This window comes from Engystomops pustulosus, chromosome 8 (assembly GCF_040894005.1).
Source record: "Engystomops pustulosus chromosome 8, aEngPut4.maternal, whole genome shotgun sequence".
NCBI lineage: Eukaryota > Metazoa > Chordata > Amphibia > Anura > Leptodactylidae > Engystomops > Engystomops pustulosus.
The window spans coordinates 65349144-65371175 of NC_092418.1; the positions used below are offsets into that span (position 1 = coordinate 65349144).

Below are 22032 nucleotides of genomic sequence, written 5' to 3' on the forward strand. Positions count from 1 at the left end.
CGTTTTGCTCCATTCATCTCTATGGAGCTGACAGAGATTGCTGGGCGCTGCGCTCAGCAATCTCCGTCAGCTCCATAGAGATGAATGGAGCAGAACCGTCATGCCCGGACGTCTCCTCCATTACTCTGATGAGCAGTGTGCAACTAATTGCAATCATTTCAGTGCTTGTATACCAGAAACTGGCATACAAGCACTTTATAAATTCCAGCACACATTGGGGCAGATTTACTTACCCGGTCCATTCGTGATCCGGCGGATTCGGGTGCAGCCGGGATTTAATAAGGTAGTTCCTCCGCCGTCCACCAGGTGCGCTGCAAAGCATCTGAACGCGCTGGAGTTCACCGGCTCGGGCTGAGTGAAGGTAAGCGCGTCCCAAGCGACACATTTTCCGTTCTTAAATGCGGCGGTTTTTCCGAATACGTCGGGTTTTTGTTCGGCCACGCCCCCCAATTTCTGTCGCGCGCATGCCGGCGCCGATGCGCCACAATCCGATCGCGAGCGCCAAAACCCCAGGGCAATTCAGGTACAATCGGCGCAAATAGGAAATATTTGGGTAACACGTCGGGAAAACGCGAATTGGGCCCTAAGTAAATGACCCCCAATGTGTACCTATAGGGGGGTGGTCATATATTTTATGCCTCATATGTGACCACTAAGTGACATCTATGACAATACAACATGGACCATGCCATAGGGGCAGGGCCGGATTATAGGCGGGGCTCCCGGGGCTCGAGCCCCGGGGCCCTCACCATCTTCACCCCCCTAGGGGCACCCACCAGATCGCGCCTCCCGCGCCACCCCTCATAAGCCGCACGCCGCCCCCAGGCAGAGGAGAGCGCCTCTACGCCCATCAGCCTGCACAACCGAGCCGCCTCCCAGCTCATCCACCCCTCTACATGGACTCCCCGCCCTCCCATTCTGCTGCATGGTGAGCCGCCCGCACTTCGGCACAGGCGACTCCGCCTCCGCGCCCGCCAACCCCCGCCTCCGGCAAAGGTGACCCCTTCCCGGCCCGCCTATCCCGCCGCCATGCATGGCAGAGCCGGCCCGCCCAAACAAGCAACACCACGGCTGACCCCGCAAAACCCGCCCCCTGCTCCCCGCTCGACATCACCCCTGCTCCCGCCCCCCGCCTACCCGCTCCCCGCTCAAACCACCACCCGCCCCCTGCTTTCCGCTCGGACCGCTCCCCCACCCCCCACTTCCCGCTCGGACCGCCCCCTTCCTGGCCGAACAAACGACTGACCGACTGCCCCCCCCCCGCGAACAAGTACCGGCAAGACCACCCACCCGCCCGAACAGGCACCCGGTCACCCTAAAAGGTAAGTATATAGATATGTATTTTTCTGTGTGTGTATATGTATATACAGTGTATATGTGTATACATATACAGTGTATATGTGTATACAGTGTATATGTATATATATATACTGTGTGTATATGTATATATATATATATATATATACTGTGTGTATATGTATATATATATACTGTGTGTATATGTGTATATACTGTGTATATATGCATCGACTGTGTATATACTGTGTATATATGCATTGACTGTGTATATACTGTGTATATATATGCATCGACTATGTATATACTGTGTATATATGCATCGACTCTGTATATACTGTGTATATATGCATCGACTCTGTATATACTGTGTATATATGCATCGACTGTGTATATACTGTGTATATATGCATCTACTGTGTATATACTGTGTATATATGCATCGACTGTGTATATATGCATCGACTGTGTATATACTGTGTATATATGCATCGACTGTGTATATACTGTGTATATATGCATCGACTGTGTATATACTGTGTATATATGCATCGACTGTGTATATACTGTGTATATATGCATCGACTGTGTATCTACTGTGTATATATGCATCGACTGTGTATCTACTGTGTATAGATGTATATACTGTGTATCTACTGTGTATAGATGTATATACTGTGTATATGTGTATATCCAGTGTATAGATGCATATACTGTATTTATACACGCATATATTTATATAAGCATATATGTGTGTACATTTATATATATGTGAATGATGTGGTTTGTGTATTTGGTATGTATGTATTTGCTGTATGTGTGTATATACTTTGAGTTTGTATATACTCTGTGTATTAGTGTATAAATGTATATGAGTGCATAAATGTGTGTGTATACTTGTATGTATATATGGGTGCAAGTATACGAGTGTAGAACTTTATGTGTGTGTATATAAGTATATAAATGTGTGTAATTGTATAAGGGTACATTCACAAGAACGTATGGGGGATGTATATCTGGCCGCAAATTTGCTACCGGATATACTTCCCTCAAAGGCGTCTATAGCGCCTGGGCTCGGTACAGTGAGTACCACGAGTACTCACTGTTTCGTGCTTTGGCTGCAAAAGAGATAGAGCATGCTCTATCTATGGCCGTAAGAACGACCATGCAGCTCTATTCTCTATGGAGAGGGGAGTGGTGAGACGCGATCACCTCTCCTCTTCTCCAGCACACCAGATGTGTGCCTGCCAGGCTATAGTCTGGCCACCACACGTTTATGCGAATGCAACCGACATATGTTTATATTTTTTAAGGGGAAGGGGGGCCCCATGCAGAAATCTGCTATGGGGCCCAATCTCTCCTAGTTACACCACTCCATGGGACTGCATGGCTGTGCTGGCTGAGGTGTATGTTACATGGGACTGCATGGATAGTGTGGCTGAGGTGTATGTTACATGGGACTAGTATCTGGTAGGGGTGAAGGATGTAAAGATGTGTTACTGGGTATGAGGCGGCTGTATGTAGCTGTGTTACTGGGGGCAAAGCGGCTGTATGTAGCTGTGTTACTGGGGATGAGGCGGCTGTATGTAGCTGTGTTACTGGGGGCGAAGCGGCTGTATGTAGCTGTGTTACTGGGGATGAGGCGGCTGTATGTAGCTGTGTTACTGGGGATGAGGCGGCTGTATGAAGCTGTGTTACTGGGGACGAGGCGGCTGTATGTAGCTGTGTTACTGGGGATGAGGCGGCTGTATGTAGCTGTGTTACTGGGGGCGAAGCGGCTGTATGTAGCTGTGTTACTGGGGATGAGGCGGCTGTATGTAGCTGTGTTACTGGGGATGAGGCGGCTGTATGAAGCTGTGTTACTGGGGACGAGGCGGCTGTATGTAGCTGTGTTACTGGGGATGAGGCGTCTGTATGTAGCTGTGTTACTGGGGGCGAAGCGGCTGTATGTAGCTGTGTTACTGGGGGCGAAGCGGCTGTATGTAGCTGTGTTACTGGGGATGAGGCGTCTGTATGTAGCTGTGTTACTGGGGATGAGGTGGCTGTATGTAGCTGTGTTACTGGGGATGAGGTGGCTGTATGTAGCTGTGTTACTGGGGATGAGGTGGCTGTATGTAGCTGTGTTACTGGGGATGAGGTGGCTGTATGTAGCTGTGTTACTGGGGATGAGGCGGCTGTATGTAGCTGTGTTACTGGGGATGAGGCAGCTGTATGTTGCTGTGTTACTGGGGATGAGGCGTCTGTATGTAGCTGTGTTACTGGGGATGAGGTGGCTGTATGTATCTGGTACTGGGGATGAGGTGGCTGTATGTAGCTGTGTTACGGGGGTGAGGCGGCTGTATGTAGCTGTGTTACTGGGGGCGAGGCGGCTGTATGTAGCTGTGTTACTGGGGGCGAGGCAGCTGTATGTAGCTGTGTCACTGGGGATGAGGCGTCTGTATGTAGCTGTGTTACTGGGGATGAGGTGGCTGTATGTAGCTGTGTTACTGGGGATGAGGTGGCTGTATGTAGCTGTGTTAAGGGGGGTGAGGCGGCTGTATGTATCTGTGTTACTGGGGATGAGGTGGCTGTATGTAGCTGTGTTACTGGGGGCCAGGCGGCTGTATGTAGCTGTGTTACTGGGGGCCAGGCGGCTGTATGTAGCTGTGTTACTGGGGGCCAGGCGGCTGTATGTAGCTGTGTTACGGGGGTGAGGCGGCTGTATGTAGCCGTGTTACTGGGGGCGAGGCGGCTGTATGTAGCTGTGTTACTGGGGGCGAGGCGGCTGTATGTAGCTGTGTTACTGGGGATGAGGCGGCTGTATGTAGCTGTGTTACTGGGGATGAGGCGGCTGTATGTAGCTGTGTTACTGGGGATGAGGCGACTGCATGTAGCTGTGTTACTGCTGGGATAGTGAAAAGGAAGCAGGAGGACGTGTGTGTACGCCACACTTAGTGGGGGGCCTCCACCAGATTTTGCGCCCAGGGGTCCCCACCAACCTTAATCCGGCCCTGCATAGGGGGGTTATGACATTTTGTTTTGGGATGTGCGTGGTCACATATGTAATGGAGAGGATTGTCACATATGAGGTCCATGTCATCTGTATCAAAAGAAAAATATTAAATGGACCTCATATCTGTCAATGACCTCCATTACACGGGCCACCCACAGCCCAAGACAAAATGACATAAGGGATTGTGCATATATTTTGGTGTGTTCACATATGTCATGGTGGTGGTCACATATGAGTTTTGGGAAGCTCATATTTGATCACCTCCCCATGACATATATGAACATGAGTCCAATTAGGTATATATACATACCTTAAGAAAATGCAGGTGTTTTACAACTGTAATTTTTAGAATCATTTTCGTCCAATTCTCTCCGCATCGAAGCGCTTCCTCTACTGCGCATGCGCCGGAAAGATGCTGACTACCCGACCCCATTGCAGTGACGACGAGAGAAGACTCCGCCTATCCGTCCCACAGGCGGCAACCTGTGGAAGAGACCTGTGGACGTGACGTCAGCGGAAGTGAAGAGAGAAGAAGACGCGATGTCACGTGACCGGCTCCGGACCGAGGGGAACCAGCCACTTCAGGAACGGTAAGTATATTACCACTCTCCTCTCCGCTCCTCACAGCATCGTGCCAAAGCATCATGCCAAAGCCAGCTCTATAGACTTGCTCACGTGAACACCGGATCTAAAGGGGTTAATCAGAGCTGCTGGGTCTAATTAGATGATTAGACCCAGTCCAGCTCTGATCAGAATCCCCAGTCACAGGTGTTCGTTCCCCCCTGTAATGGAGGCTCTTATAGATGCCCTAGTTACAGGAGAATACTTGTAAAAAGAAAAAAAAAGGAAAAGAAATGAAACTGTGAAAATGACCCCCAGGGGTCTTTGTGACCTCGTGGGGGACATATAAAGTAAAAACACACACACAAAATGCACCTAAAAATACATTTGCATTTCCCAATTTAAAAAATCCCCTGCTACACTTCAAAAAATACCGCCATAGTCGCCCCGTTTGCCCGAGACTGTACATATTATATATCCAAATGACCAAAATAAAATAAGGAATTCATTAATAATGCTCATTTTGAGTTTTTAAATTTTAACATTTTTAAAGAAATATTTGCTATATATATAACAAAAAAGACTTTATTTCAATTTTTTTACTCTAAATAAAACTAAAAATAAAAAACATCTTTAAATTTGTTTTATGTTTTAACTAGCTCTATGTGTACCCAAAAAAACAAAGCCTTTTCACGCGCCTCACTAAGGCAAGGTATTTCTTTCTCAGATTTCCAGTGGACTGAAGATGTGCATTATTTTACATTCATTGTCACAGTGCTTCTAGGATCAGGCTTATCCCATTGTGATTATTATTATTACTTTTACTCTTTCATTAGCATGTGGCCTAGAAAGAATGCATGGATAATCTAAGCTATGTCTTGAAAGCAACATATATATATTTTTAATCTATGTAATCCATATAAACAAAACAGAATCCCTCTATATAAATCCTGTATATGATGTGTCTACCGTATTGAAAAGAATGTTGTAGAGGTATATAATGAAGACAAAACAGAATTGTCCATTCCTGTCATTAGGTTAAATGTTTCCATTGTGTGACCTGTGAAATGTATATAAAAGACACCCACTGCTAACAGTCTTTTTTGTACAGAGAGATCATGAGCGAATACCTTGTATGCCACATCACTGAAGGTAAAATTGTCAATTAATTTTAATGATGGATTTTGATTATGGTTTATTTATTAATTTAGAAAATTCAATTTAAGGCAGATATCTAAGTTTGTTACAGTGTAATATATTATATGTCATGGGGAAGATTTTTACTCTTTGGGATCTATTGTGTTTTAAAACACATATCTTATGGTAATTGTTGTACAATTAAAGTTATTTGGTGAATATTTATGTAAACTAAAATGTTTTACTAAAGTTGAAAAAGCTCCTGATATTATACCTGCATCTTTAAATAAATCCCATCGACAATGCTGTCACAGTAAATTGCTTTGAGCTAACCACAGGTAGTTCTATTGCGGCTAACAATTATGCCATCTCTGGAGTTCTTAAGTAGTTAAGGACTAAAGTATTCAATATCTATTCTTAAAGTGGGTCAACGATATCCCAAATTTCAGATGGTCTAACCCCTGGAATATCAATGGAATAATTTTTCAATTAAAACAGTGAAACACATATATTATATAAAGTCATTACAAAAAGAGTGAATGCTTTCAAGTGTTTCGTTATGTTACTGTAGATGATAATGGCCTTTAGCCAAGAAAAACCCAAAAGTCATGATCTTAGAAAATGTAAATATTATATAGGACCACTTATTTGAACTGTAAATGCACTTAATACTTGGTTGCACTGGGTTGAATGAATGCAACAATGTGACATGGGACAGAAGCAATCAGCTGATGGCACTGTAGAGGTGTTATGGAAGCCCAGGTTGCTTTGATAGCAGCTTTCAACGTGTCTGCTTTGTTGGGTCTGGTGTCTCTCATCTTTCTCTTGACAATAGCTCACAGATTCTCTATTGGGTTAAGGGCAGATGAGTTTGCTGGTTATCAAGCAAAGGGATACTGTATTTATTAAACCAGATATTGAAATACATGGACATAGGGTCACCTAAGCATATTGGGGGTGGTTAGAGGGAGAGAGGGCTTTCACTGAGGATCAGCTCCAAGTTTTCCATAAAGAACAATTCCTTCCTAAATGCCCAGCTAAAATCCGGGGAAAGGGAGCTTGAGAGGAAACCAAATACCATGATGCAGGTTGTTGATCTTGCTGATGAAGTTCTCACCATCAAACATTATTGGAGACAGCTGGTGGAAGGTAGACTGAAGAATGGGTATGTCCCTCAGTCACAAATCATATATCCAACAGCCCCTAGTGCTTGCCCTCATAGATGACCACCAGCTCATGTGCCTCTAAGAATATATTACTCACCAGTGAATCATAATCTCATTCCTAGGATGCAGCCAGAAAACCCTTACTAAACGCTAATGTTATGCATGCAATAAATTTGGGCATCTGTGAGCCGGCTCCACAATACATAGGCAATGAAATCGCTATCCACCAAAACAGATCCAGATCCAAGATGACCCCCAAGATGAGGCAAGATGAGGCTCTTGAAGCACTGACTCCAGCAGCAGTCCACTCCTTCTGAATCTACTCCAAATTTTTGAATGGTCCTTTATGAACAATCCTATTAAGGATGCAGTTAACTTTCCATTAATATGCTTTGAAACAGCACTTTGTGAACTGCTAGCTGGTTTAGCAATGACCTTTGGAGGCTTATCCTCCCTGTGGGGTTTGTCAACGGCTTCCTTTTGTCAAGTCAGCAGTCTTCGTCATAATTGTGATGCCTTTGAGAAAATGACTTTTGGGGTTTCCTTGGCTGTAAGCCATAATCATCAACATGAATAAACACTTCAGAAGGTTTACTCTGTGAATTTGCTGATATTATAATTTATTCAGAAGCACTTGTATTTAGGCAGCAGCAGATGGATAATCAACATTGTATTTCCAGAAAACTTGATAAGATTTGGCACTAAAGTCAGTTTGGCAGCAAAACAGGTACTGCCATTTTGCAACAAAAGTCACCACTACTAATGTCTAAAATGGGATGTATCCACAATAACCACAAAATTATGTTAATCAGATTAGATTTGATAATAAATTAAAAACAAAGTTTAAATTAAATCTCCTTTCCCTAATATTTTCATTCTGTTGAATTCTTTTACAGCACATCATAATTTATCCATGGTTTCTGTATAGTGACCAATTAAAGTATCCCTACAATAATAAAAATCATTGTTAAAACAAATATAATTGTTAAAACAAAATGTTGGCATTTTAGGGATATGAGCTTACTATATGTATTCATCTTTTTTTGTCTTTTAGATGCATATAATACTGTATGAAGAGAAAAATTTCCAGGGCCGTTCCTATGAATGTGGAAGTGACTGCTCTAATTTAAATTCCTATATAAGGCGATGCAACTCTGCTCAGGTCATAAAAGGATGCTGGATGATATATGAACGGACCAACTATAAGGGATGTCAATATTTTCTGAAACGAGGAGAATATCCAAACTTTCAAAATTGGATGGGATTTAATGATTTCATCAGATCTTGTTTAGCTATTCCACAAGTAAGTATCTATTTGACATATTTAAAATAAATAATAATAATATTATTGATACAATACAATAAAAACAGTCATGTGGAACAATAGGAGTGAAGGCCCTGCTTATAAGACTTTACAGTCTATGAGGATGAGGGGGTGACACAAGAATTATAACAGCTTGCATAATGGTCTAGCCATTCTTTATAAGGGAACATAATAAAATAATAATAATAAAAATGCTGTTGCTTGAATCAACCAACAGTAGCCATCTTATATACAGAGTCCACATTCAATGAGAGTGCAGAGAATCCTGCAGCTTGGTATCTATCTGGTGTTTGCCGGATAACAGACAGGTGGAGTACATAAGAAAAATTAGTTGAAATTTCATGCAGTTAACGGGTGTGATAGGTCTGCCTAAAGAGATAGGTTTAAAAAGCATGTATGAAACTTGGGTCATTCCAGAGAATTGGTGCAGCTTGGAATAAGTCCTAGAGACATGGGTGGAAGATTCGAAGTAAAGTTGAGATTAATCTAACATCACTGACAGATCAGAGAGCACGGGTTGGGCGATAGACTGAGAGAAAAAAGGACAGATAGGTAGGTGCTAATAGATCATATGGAAAGTGCTTGTACCAAAATCATGGTATTATTAAGCACCTAATTTACAGGTCTGAATGAGAAGACACTTTTTGGTATATTTGCACACATGATGGTTTGATGACCCTAACTTTTAAATCTTTTGGGCTGCCAAAAGAAAATGGCCCACATTACATTGTAATCTAATTATGGTGTAATAGTAAATGGAAAGGTCAGTAGTGGGAAGATGTTAAAGATGGATACATCTGTATGTGAAAAGGTTGGTTGTATAGCAAAGACAAATTCCAAGGGTTAATTGTTGGTATCAGCAAAAATGTGGCTGTATTAATATAATTTGCATCTTCTAAATTAATCTTTGCTTCCTTATTACAGTATAAAGGATCTTATAGACTGAGGCTTTATGAAAGAAATAATTTTGGAGGTAAGACGCTGGAAGCAATGGAGGATTGCCCTTCAGTTTCTGAATGTTTTAACCACCATGACATTCAGTCTTGCAATGTATTTGATGGCTATTGGATTTTCTATGAGCTTCCATATTATAAGGGTCATCAGTATTTCCTGAGACCTGGAGAGTATAGAAGATTTTCTGACTGGGGGGCTTTAAATGCCAGAGTTGGCTCCATCAAGCAAATTACAGAATTTTCTTAAATCAATTTAATAAAATAATATACAAACTAATCTCATTTTGCTTTTATTTGTATAACGGCAAAACTATATTATCTGTCTAAGGTCTAATATACAAATTCCAAAACTTTTGAAATACTTTATATAGTGTAAAAAAGCAGAATTATATAATTTGTATAGAACTATCCAAAATAGAACACATCACTAGGGCTCACTGTCTGTCCTGCTTTTATCACAGATCTTGCTATAAAACAAAAACAAACATCTCGCCCTTTAACCCCTTTGACTTAGCGCTCAGTGGCGGATATATCCGCCACGGAGCTGATGCCGGCTCGGCTCTGGATCTGAGCTGAACTGGCATCAGGAAACACGGGGTGCCGGCTGTAACATATAGCCGGCACCCCAGTGTAACACCCGCGATAGGAGTGGGCTCCGCGACCGTGGCATCTAACATGTCTCTGGGGGGTCTTCCCCCCACGATCACCCCCCGAACCGTTTTCAGGGGGCGCCGATTGCTGCTATGGAAGTGCTGGGGTCCGATCTGGTCCCCAGCACTGCCTGCAGGCACTGCAGGTAGGATGGCGTCTGTGACGTCATCTTACTGGCACAGTGCCGGCCTATGCATGTGCATAGGCTGACACTGCTAATACTCTGCAATACATTAGTATTGCAGAGTATTATCATGAACAAGCAATCAGATGATTGCTTACTCATGTCCCATGGTGGAAAAGTGAAAAAGTAAAAAAAAAATGTTATTCAATAAAAAATAAAGTAATAAATCAATAAAAATGCCCATAAGCCCCATAACATATAAAGAGACATATAACTAAAAAAAAAGTTTACATCATAACAAAAACCCCCACATATATAGTATCGCAGTGTCCGTAACAACCCGTAGAATAAAAGTAAATCATTATTGAACCGGTACAATGAACGCCGTTAAAAAAAAAACTGTTGAACACTGGCAACACTGGAAAAAGCATCTCATCCCGCAAAAAAAATGCCGTCACATGGCCCCAATAACGAAAAAGCAAAAATGTTATAGCCTACAAAAGGAGGCAACGAGAAAACTAAAATCCTGGCAACTGCAGGTCCCTCCTTCCCTTCTGCACCTCGCTGTGCACCCATAAAACAAGTAACGTTTATCTTTTGGAAATGTGTACATTTTAGGACTAAATGAACGTATAACTGGCACAATTTGAGCATTCTAAATTTCACCTCCATTTTGATTCAATTACTATGAAGATCTCAAGGGGTTGATGATCTTCCTAAAAGTTGTTTCTGATAGTTTGAGGGGTGCACATTTGAATATGGGTTGATTATATAGGGGGTTTTGATGCTAAATATGTAAAATTTCATTCAAAACAGTATTTATCCGCAAAAGAGTAAATTCTGAAAATAATAATACGAAACAACCATGTGCTATACCAAAATGATAATCTTTATTCCACTTAATATGAACAACAGATGTGTAATATACACCAAACCAAAAACCAATAAAAACATTTAAAAAGGAAACATCATCTATACAAAAACCCAAGGGAGGGTAGGCCCACCAACAAAACACCTCCCTAACCAGCCCCCAACCCTGAGCCTGTCCAGCTACAGAATAATAAAAGATGACCGATTATAATTAATAATTATATTAATTACTTATTTCTCTTGACTCTCTGTTACTATGCTTTATATCCATCGGACATTTTTTATTATTCTGTAGCTGGACAGGCTCAGGGTTTGGGGCTGGGTAGGGAGGTGTTGTGTTGGTGGGCCTTATCATGTTCCCTACCCTCCCTTGGGTTTTTGTATAGAGGATTTTTCCTTTTTAAAAGTTTTTATTGGTTTTTGGTTTGGTGTATATTACACATCTGTTGTTCATATTAAGTGGAATAAAGATTATCATTTTGGTATAGCACATGGTATTCCATGGTTTCGTATTATTGCTTAACTTTTTTCAAGTGCCCAGTTCTCTATCATCATGTGGAATTCCTCCTTAATGATTTTGACTAAATTCTGAAAATACGGAAAATCGCTATTCGATTTGTAAGCCGCGCGACATCAAAATATATTATCCAGACATTTCAAAAATTATGAAAATGTAACACATGAAAAAGTACACATATGGGGAAATGTTATTCAGCAACTTATTTAGTTGGTAAATCTATCTACCTGAAAATGTAATGATTTCGAATTTAAAAAAAGTGAAATTTTTCAAAAAATTCGTCATTTTTTCTTTTTTTGGAAAATAAACGCAAAACTTATCAGCCAACATTTACCACTAAAATAAAGTACAACATGTGGGGAAAAAATAATCTCAGAATCACTGTGACAATTAACAGTGTTTAAAAGTTATAACCATATAAAGCGACGCAAGTCAGAATCCAAAAAATGGGGCTGAGCCTTAAGCTGTAAAATGGCTGCTTCCTTAAGGGGTTAAACAACAGAATTTTTTTTTAAAAACTACATAAGAACGGAGACTTTTTTTTTTTTACAAAAATGTACAGGCATGTCTGAACAATACTTTGATTGCTTCCATAGAAATTGATCATCACATGTGTGACCATGTCTATAGTTTTAGAGGTTTTGCCAGTTTGCTTGACTGGAGCATGTGTTTACAGTATGTCAAAGAGGAAAGACAGCAAAAATTATCTAAGAGAAGTAATTACTGTTGCCCATTGACAGTTGAAGGACATTCCTAGAGTGGCCATCTGTAACCATAAAGTTGGTGTAGATTAAAATGAAACATTTTATCAGCCAAAAATGCTTAAACCACAATTAATAAACCACAAAACAAATCTTGATCCCACCAAAATCAAAGGGCCACAGTAGCATCTGTGATGTACTAAACAACAGGCATACAAGAGCAGTTAGTACATGATGTCATAGGCCCAATTTGTACAGCCAAGGAAAACGCCTACCTTCCCCCTGTAAAAGAGGGGTCCATAATGACTCAAATGGTATCCTCCAGTCTGGAACATTAACCAGTCTCCAGTCTGGAAGATGTGATCCATCTCTTCATCTGTGCTATCCCTTAAACCTCCAATAACGCTAACAAACATTGCCACAATGTACAATAGAAACACCAGATCACTCTCAAAGCTGTCTAGCGTATTCATGAAGGGGTGGTCCCAGGCACCGCCTCTTCCCCGGACCGCTCCGCCCTCTCCATAGGCCAGAGGTGACTGCCGCGTGTCATGTGGCAGTCACCACCCATAATCTCGACCCAATCCTGCCCCCGCAGGAATACGCTGGATCACTTTGAGAGTACAGCAAAGCTGCTTACTTTAGTAAGCTTTCGCCCAAGGGACTGGTTCTACCGTGGATGTCATGTGATTCAGACTTCTCATGGCCAGATGAAAGGACACCTTCCAAGTAGAAATAAGACACCCGCTGTGAGCTTTTGATGACAAAACCCAAGAACTTTCAATAAATCTATGGTGTGCTGCCAAACAGACAATAAGGAATACATACACTCACCGGCCACTTTATTAGGTACACCTGTCCAACTACTCGTTAACACTTAATTTCTAATCAGCCAATCACATGGCGGCAACTCAGTGCATTTAGGCATGTAGACATGATCAAGACAATCTCCTGCAGTTCAAACCGAGCATCAGTATGGGGAAGAAAGGTGATTTGAGTGCCTTTGAACGTGGCATGGTTGTTGGTGCCAGAAGGGCTGGTCTGAGTATTTCAGAAACTGCTGATCTACTGGGATTTTCACGCACAACCATCTCTAGGGTTTACAGAGAATGGTCCAAAAAAGAAAAAACATCCAGTGAGCGGCAGTTCTGTGGGCGGAAATGCCTTGTTGATGCCAGAGGTCAGAGGAAAATGGGCAGACTGGTTCGAGCTGATAGAAAGGCAACAGTGACTCAAATCGCCACCCGTTACAACCAAGGTAGGCAGAAGAGCATCTCTGACTGCACAGTACGTCAAACTTTGAGGCAGATGGGCTACAGCAGTAGAAGACCACACCGGGTGCCACTCCTTTCAGCTAAGAACAGGAAACTGAGGCTACAATTTGCACAAGCTCATCGAAATTGGACAGTAGAAGATTGGAAAAACGTTGCCTGGTCTGATGAGTCTCGATTTCTGCTGCGACATTCGGATGGTAGGGTCAGAATTTGCCATGAAAGCATGGATCCATCCTGCCTTGTATCAACGGTTCAGGCTTGTGGTGGTGGTGTCATGGTGTGGGGAATATTTTCTTGGCACTCTTTAGGCCCCTTGGTACCAATTGAGCATCATTGCAACACCACAGCCTACCTGAGTATTGTTGCTGACCATGTCCATCCCTTTATGACCACAATGTACCCAACATCTGATGGCTACTTTCAGCAGGATAATGCGCCATGTCATAAAGCTGGAATCATCTCAGACTGGTTTCTTGAACATGACAATGAGTTCACTGTACTCAAATGGCCTCCACAGTCACCAGATCTCAATCCAATAGAGCATCTTTGGGATGTGGTGGAACGGGAGATTCGCATCATGGATGTGCAGCCGACAAATCTGCGGCAACTGTGTGATGCCATCATGTCAATATGGACCAAAATCTCTGAGGAATGCTTCTAGCACCTTGTTGAATCTATGCCACGAAGAATTGAGGCAGTTCTGAAGGCAAAAGGGGGTCCAACCCGTTTCTAGCATGGTGTACCTAATAAAGTGGCCGGTGAGTATATATATATATATATATACACACACATCACAGATTAGTCCTATATATACAGCTATTACATTTCATACCTCTATGTACACATACATTACACCTAGGGCCGATTCTAGCATATTTGCTGCCTGAGGCGAATATTAAAATGCTGCCCACCCCCCTCTACTCCTGTTCCATTGCCCGCTCCCTGTTAAGTAAATGCTGAAAACTTTACTAACAATTAACATCCCCACAGGCAGCGCACCGACACTGTGTGACTGACATTGGTGACATCTAGTACCTTTAGAGATGACAATCTCTTCCATAAGGAGGACTTTAGTCCAGGTTCTTCCATCCATTACTTATCACTGCTTAATTCACGGCCGGATATCTTTAGCTTCGTGCACCATCTCCACCCGGCGTTCCTAAAAATACCACAGTACTTACTGTATAAAGTCTCCTGGGTAACAACACTTTGCTCCTAAATATTATATACTCCTGTGGCCACATTTAATTAATAATTCAACAATAAAAATAATAAAATTTATATTTATGCTCCCACGGCTCCCGTCTTCACGCAGCTATACTAGCAGCCGCGGCTCCACTAAGTGACACAGGCGGTGTGACATCATCACCCGCTGCCTGTGTCCCTGCATTGTACGGAGCAACGCGCGCAGCCATAAAGGCGCTGCGCCGCTCCACATGTAAATTGCACCTGTTTCTTAAAGAGACAGGTACGATTTATCTGGAGGGAGATTCGGGCGCCAACAGGCACCCGAGTTGCCCACATTGGAGCTGCAAAATGCCGCTCTTAAAGGGGTCCGCATTCTGCCGCCCGCTCATGGCAGATGCGGCCCTGATTACACCTTTATATACAGATATTACATGTTATGCCTCTATATACACACATTACACCTATATATAGAGAGCTATTACATGTCATACCTCTATATACACACACATTACACATATATATGCAGCTATAACATGTCATACCTCTATATACAGGCAGTCCCCGGGTTACATACAAGATAGGGTCTGGAGGATTGTTCTTAAGTTGAATTTGTATGTAAGTCGAAACTGTATATTTTATAATGGAAGTTCTAGACAATTTTTTTTCTTTTGCCCCAGTGACAATTGGAGTTTCAAAATTTTTGGTGTAATTGGACCAAGAATTATCAATAAAGCTTCATTACAGACATCTTACAGCTGATCATTGCAGTCTGGGACTATAGTAAAGCATCCAGAGAGCTTCACCAGAGGTCACAGTGGGCAGAGGGGTCCGTCTGTAACTATGGGTTGTCTGTAAGTCAGGTGTCCTTAAGTAGGGGACCGCCTGTACTAGTAAAAAAGTAAAAAAAAAATTAAATAAAAATTTAATAAAAAATAACTCAATTAAAATGCCCATAATCCCCATAACATATATAGAGTCATATAATACAAAAAAACTGTCTAAATCATAACGCCACATATATAGTATCACCACGTCCGTAACAATCGGTAGAATAAAAGTAGATCATTATTGAACCCACACGATGAACATTGCTAAAAAACTGTTAAAAACAGTCAAAAATGGTTTTTGATTCAAAACAATATTTATCCCCAAAATAATCAATTCTGTGACATCAAAATAAATTATCCAGACATTTCAAAAATTGTTCAGCAACTTATGTAGGCGGTAAATCTATCTGCCTGAGAACACAATGATTTTGAATTTCAAAAAAGGCAAATTTTTAAAAAATTTCTTTTATTTGTAAATAAATGCAAAACTTATCAGCCAAATTTACCACTAAAATGAAGTACAACATGTGGGGAAAAAGCAATCTCATAAGCGCTTCGATAAGTAACAGTGTTTAAAAGTTATAACCATATAAAGCGACACATGTTAGAATCCAAAACATGGGGTTTGGCCTTAAGCTATAAACTGGCTGTATCCTTAAAGGGTTAATAAACTTTGTGAGATAAAGCTACCAGACCACTGGTCACATGGGAAAGAATACAAAATAAATCTTGAAGATAGATTGCACCATCACAAGTTGAGAAAATGGGAATACAGCTCTTGAAACCACTTAGTGAATGTGCTAGCTATTGAGATTCTTATTTAAGATGTGTTATGGAGTAGCTAGAAGAGTACATTAGTAGCAGAGTACAGTACTGTACATTAGTAGTTTTTCTCCAGACTTGGTGGATTCTTGTCAACTCCTTTCATAGATATTGTTTAAAAATTCTGTCCATTTTATAGATGTGAGCAATTGTTTGCTGGAATATTTGAGTATTTAGCATTTAAAGGGAACAGGGTTTCTAGAAGCAAGTGTTTAAGGTAGAGTTAATCTGGCTGCCAAAAGTAGTTTAGGAAGCATCCTTAATTAATATTACAACTAGTTTTCTATTTTTATGTTATAATTGAGAAATAAGGAAATTAATTCATATTACAAAACACAGATTTCAAAAGCATTTTGATTATTTTCTTTATGTAAATGGTTATGACTAGAGATTCTAACTTCGGTTCTAACTTCGGTTGGAATTTCAGGAAAAATTTGATTTGTCACAAAGCCAAAGTTTACGGTGATTTGTGGGAAGGACGTTTTTTTGTCTCCTTTATCACCAAAATGGGTGCAAGTACAATGTGTTACATGGGGCAGAGAAGTCTGGGAAGGAGAAAGGAACACCCTCAATCACATGTGCAGACCTGTAAGCCTATCAGAGACCGGCAGGCTTATGTGATGTCACACAGACTATATATAAGAGGCAGCCATTTTCTAATCTCAGCATTTCACATTGCATGTGCTGCCTGTAGCGTCCAGCTGCTTCTGCTGTACTGTGCTGTTGTGATTTTTGCTCCAAGAGTGTCCGTTTTGGGGGATCTGTATAGCCCAAATACCAGTTCTTTTTTGTTGCTGATGTGAATAGGAAGAAATACATACTTTTTGTAGTGATTTCTGCTTCAATCCCAGGGTGTCAGTTCTTATAGCTTATAGAGTGATTTTCGTTCCAATTACAGGGTGTCCATTGTGCAGCATCTTTATAATGCAAATTCCAATACTTTTTTGATGCTAAACTTGAGAGTAACATCAGGGTGGCAGCAGTGTGAGCATGGGAGCCAAACGGCCACAGGGTACAAACCTCGCATCGGAGGTGCAAGTAAGCAGTGGTACAGGGGCTCAGTGAGGCAGCAACATTAGTAGTCGCTCAGTGCAGAGTGTTGGCAGTAAAATTACCACCTTGGCGGTTTGGCAGGTTTGTTTTAAGACACCAGTGGAGCCGAGCGCGTGTACGTGTAGAATCTGTGGGCAGAAAATGAAGCGTGGCCAGGGAGCTAACGTTGGCACCATGGCCCTGTATCAACACATGTAGTGTCAAACATGCCTGGGAGAAACATGGAACAGATGTGGGGGACCGTCTTACCGCCACAGCAGCAGCAAAACCTAGTGGAACACATGCCATTTCAGCAAGTCAAGGCTGCAGCACCTCTACCGAAGGGAGCTGTTTGTCTTTGACATCATCTCCCGGTCCAGATGCGCCTGCTCTTTGCTACTCCAGCAGTCATTGAAAGAGGCGATTACAATGAGACAACCTATGGTGCAGAAGCTGAACGAACTCTTGTCCAAGTTGTTGGTACTGCAGTCTCTTCCTTTCCAAGTCATGGACTCTACACCCTTCAGAGAACTAATGACTTGTGCCGAACAGAGGTGGAGAGTTCCAAGCCAAATTTTTTTTCCAAAAAGGCACTACCAGCCCTTTACCATTGTATAAAGCAGAAGGTCGGCCGGTCCTTATGCTTATCAGTTTCTTCCAAGGTGCACGGCAATGCGGACGTGTGGAGCTGTAACTATGGTCAGGCCCAGTACATGTCCTTTACAGCACACTGTGTGCACGTGCTTCCCGCCCAGCCACACCAACAACTTCCACAAGAGATGCCACTTTATCCTCCACGTTGTCAAACTGCTGCTACTGAGCCTCTCTCCACCTCCTCCTTCTCTACCACCACCTCAGCCTCCACAAGTGCTACACCATCATACCACATGTGCAGGGAACAGCGGTGTCATGCAATTCTACACCTGTTTTGCCTGGGAGATCGAAGTCACACAGGGCAGGAACTGCTCTGCATCATGCAAGAAGAAATCAATGTGTGGCTTTCTCCGCGACAACTAAAATCGCAATGGCAGGAATGACAGACAATGAGAGGAAAATTGTGTCCACGCTGCACCGAGGAGGGATGGCCCATGTGCCCTGCATGATGCACGGTTGTCAACAGATTCCTAAAGTCTTCCACCCATCTGCAAGACATTCTAAAAATGGCTAGGAAACTGCATGCACTTCAGCCATGTTTACAAAGCCAAGCACACCCTCTTCAAGTTGCAGCATCTGAAGGGCCTACCTCAACATAGTCTGATATGCAATGTTTCCAGCTGTTTGAATTCCAGCCTCCATATGTTAGACCGCCTGTATGAACAGAGAAAACCCATTAACGTTTTTTTGGTGATGCAAACGTTGAGTACTTCCCAGTGTAACTTTGATGTCAGCCGCTGGCAGCTCATGCGTGACACCTGCTGTTTGCTCAGGACCTTTAAAGAGGCCACGTTATTTGTCAGTCGCCAGGACTGAGGGATGAATAATGTCGTTCCACTGTTTCATGTCCTGGAACACATGCTGCACAATCTGTCTGATTAGGGTACTGGAGAAGTGGCGACTACATCTCATGGCCACATGAGTCGGGTGGGGGCTGAACTCGGAGGAGGAGGACATTGGAGCACAAGCAGATTCTGGTGAAATTAGTGTTTTTTCTACTCAAGTAACAAGAGAGGAGGAGCAGGAGCATTCGGAGGAGGTAGAAGACGAGGCAGATGACCCAGAAGCACCAAGGCAGTATACAATGGAGAAGGAGTCTTGGAGTCCCTCAGAGTCTCTTGCGCAGATGGCCCGCAGCATTCTGCTTCGCCTAACTAGTGACAGCCGAATAGTCAATATCCGGCATCGGGATGACATTTGGCTCTCTACCCTCTTGGATCCTCGCTAACGGTAAAAAATGGGTGACTTTTTTTCCAGCTGCTGAGAGGGAGGAACAACTGGCATACTATAGAGAAATACTCTGCACACAGTTGGCCACTGCATACGTACGCCAATGTCTATCCTCTGTCAGGGGATTCCTGGCAGTCATCGCTCAAGTACTTCTGCCACAGCTGCTGTGGGTAGGAGGGGTAAGAGCAGTAGCAGCTCCATCAGCAGCAGCTTAAGTCTAGATTCTTTATTAAGCAACTTCCTTCATCCGCCTAGTGAGGAAGGTAGCCGCCACTTGCCGCAGCAGCAGGACATGGAGCAGACCCTGCAACAGCAGGTGGTGGCCTACTTAAACAGCACTTTACCACCTCAGGCAGAGGATCCCATGGACTACTGGGCAGCCAAACTTGATGGCCACAACTTGTGGAGTTTGCAGTAGAGAAGCTGTTGTGCCCGTTCCGTGTGGCGGGGGCCATCGTTACCTCAAGGACAACCTGCTTGTCCACTCATAATGTGGAGAGACTGACCTTTATTAAGATGAACCAGGCTTGGTTAGATTAGATCAGCCATGACGCATCCCCCAAATGTTGAGAAATGAGTCTGGGTTATAACTACCTGCCTCAGCCACTATTCTGATGCTGCCATCCGCCTGATGCCTATTGCTCCAACTGCCTCCTACCATCTTTACCTGGGACTGGAATTGTCCGCCACCTCCACACTATATCATTGTGCCACTCTGTGGGCTCCTGCTACTGCTCATGCCACATCCACACTATATTATTGTACTACTCTGTGGTCTCCTGCTGCTGCTGCCTACGCCACCTCTGCACTAAATCATTGTGCAACTCTGTGGGCTCCTGCTGCTGGCCCCACCTCCACACTATATCATTGTGCCACTCTGTGGGCTCCAGCTGCTGCTGCTAATGCCACCTCTGCACTAAATCATTGTGCCACTCTGTGGGCTCCTGTTGCTGTTGCTGCGGACACCACCTCCACATTATATCATTGTGCCACTCTGTGGCCTACCATGTTGCCACCACCTCCACACCTCTGACCTCATACTGCTGCTGCTGGTGCCAACTTTGCAGTTCTTTTTTGGCAAAGACCTGATATTTTCAGGAAAACTGTAATGTATTATGGATTTTGTGTCTTTAATCTTCAAATTTAAATTTAAATGGAATATTACTTCCAATTTATTTCAAACTTCGTAATTGTGCCACAATGTGACCTCCTCTGTTGTGGGCTATGTGGGCTCCCTCTGCTACCGCCACCTCCACACCCTATCATTATGCCACTCTGTGGATTTCCCTGTTGCTGCCACCCTGTTTCTGCTACCTGTGGGCTCCTGCTGCTCCTGCTGCCGCCACCTCCACACTCTTATCATTGTGCCACTTTGTGGCCTCCTGCTGCTGCTGCCGCCACCTCCATGCTCTGTAATTGTGCCACTCTGTGGCCTACCTTGGGTCCACCACCTCCATAGTTTGTCATTGTGCAACTCTGCGGCCTACTCAGGCTGCTGCCAACTGACCGCTGTCTCCATTGAACAGCCTCTCATTTCCATAATGCTCTTCTCACCCTCCACCACTCTATGATGTTGCCACTATGTTTGGTTTTCCTCTTCATTTCATCTGTCAGAAGGAATGAAAAGCCTCAGGATTGGTAGTTAAAAGCAGGACATTCTTATACAGAGGACATGCAAACAGAGGACATGCAAACAGAGGACATGCAAATATTCCATTTACTGGTCATCTTTGTTTTGGATCCACTCCTGTTTGTTTTTGGCTTTAGCAATACTGATGATGGATTATTGACTGATTGAAAGCGGACACTGACAGATGAAATGAAGGAAAAAATGATCAGTGACGTCAATGCAGAATTACTGCCGGTACCCTCTCCACTCTTTTGGGGGGTTTCTAGATGTATCAGGGCTTAACAGAACAGGTTCTGTCATAATCTATGTAATTATCGGATGTCAGTGTAAAAAGTGAACTCTTTCACATTATAGTGGGATCTTGGCCCTCAGTTCAGTCATTTTGAGCTGGCACTGACGTTACCTTCTCAGGTTGGGTTCCCGCTTTGCTAATTGGGTGAAGTTGGCCTCTGTAAGTGCCCATGGAATTGAAGAGTGAAGCAAATCTAAGAGCGGCGGCTTTCATGTGTGTGTCATACTAAAACACAGCATTGTTTGAAGACCTAACCCCGCTCCCTATGCATATTTAATCATGGCACAACGTTATACAATACCCTACAGGCTCTCTGCAGCCAGGAAATACCTGTTTTTTAACATGATATGCCATGATGCAATGCAGGACAAATAAAATTTTTAAAAAAATATTTGGCGAATCGGGACGAACCGAATTTTAACAAATTTGCCCATCTCTAGTTATGACTGATCTGGCAAGCTCTGTGTAGAGCTGAATAATCTGTTAGTGCTATATAAATAAAGGCAGTATTATTATTATTATGACATATTTTAACAGGCAATGACTTTTCTACAGTGTATTAGACTACTACCTATTGTACATTGATCTAACAATTACATGTCAAATACTTGTATTTCATTTATATTTGTCTGTATTCAACACTTTTCATTCAGTTGAAAAGAACAATAGCCGCTGTGTTAGTTTAGTACAGCCTATTGTTGCTTATAATATAATGATAATGAGAGAGATTACACTGCTAGATTTTTCTTCCCTATTACAGAAATGTACTGCCAGCCTGCGATTAACAGTGG

The 22032-nt window shown here is 42.8% G+C and overlaps 1 protein-coding gene across 1 annotated transcript; it reads left to right on the forward strand.

The window, feature by feature from the left end:
- The first annotated feature begins 5962 nt into the window (after positions 1–5962).
- On the forward strand, positions 5963–9676 carry LOC140076150 (gamma-crystallin 2-like). The gene is made up of 3 exons (XM_072122658.1): positions 5963–6001; positions 8207–8455; positions 9401–9676. The coding sequence occupies exons 2-3, from the start codon at positions 8207–8209 to the stop codon at positions 9674–9676; spliced, it is 525 nt and encodes a 174-aa protein (XP_071978759.1). The 5' UTR covers positions 5963–6001.
- The last annotated feature ends 12356 nt before the right edge of the window (positions 9677–22032 follow it).

Excerpts from the sequence above, each read along its gene's own strand:
- LOC140076150 (XM_072122658.1), top strand. The coding sequence starts at position 8,207 with ATGCATATAATACTGTATGAAGAGAAAAATTTCCAGGGCCGTTCCTAT. Across the intron at positions 8,456-9,400 it reads CTTGTTTAGCTATTCCACAA|TATAAAGGATCTTATAGACT; the intron begins GTAAGTATCTAT and ends TCCTTATTACAG.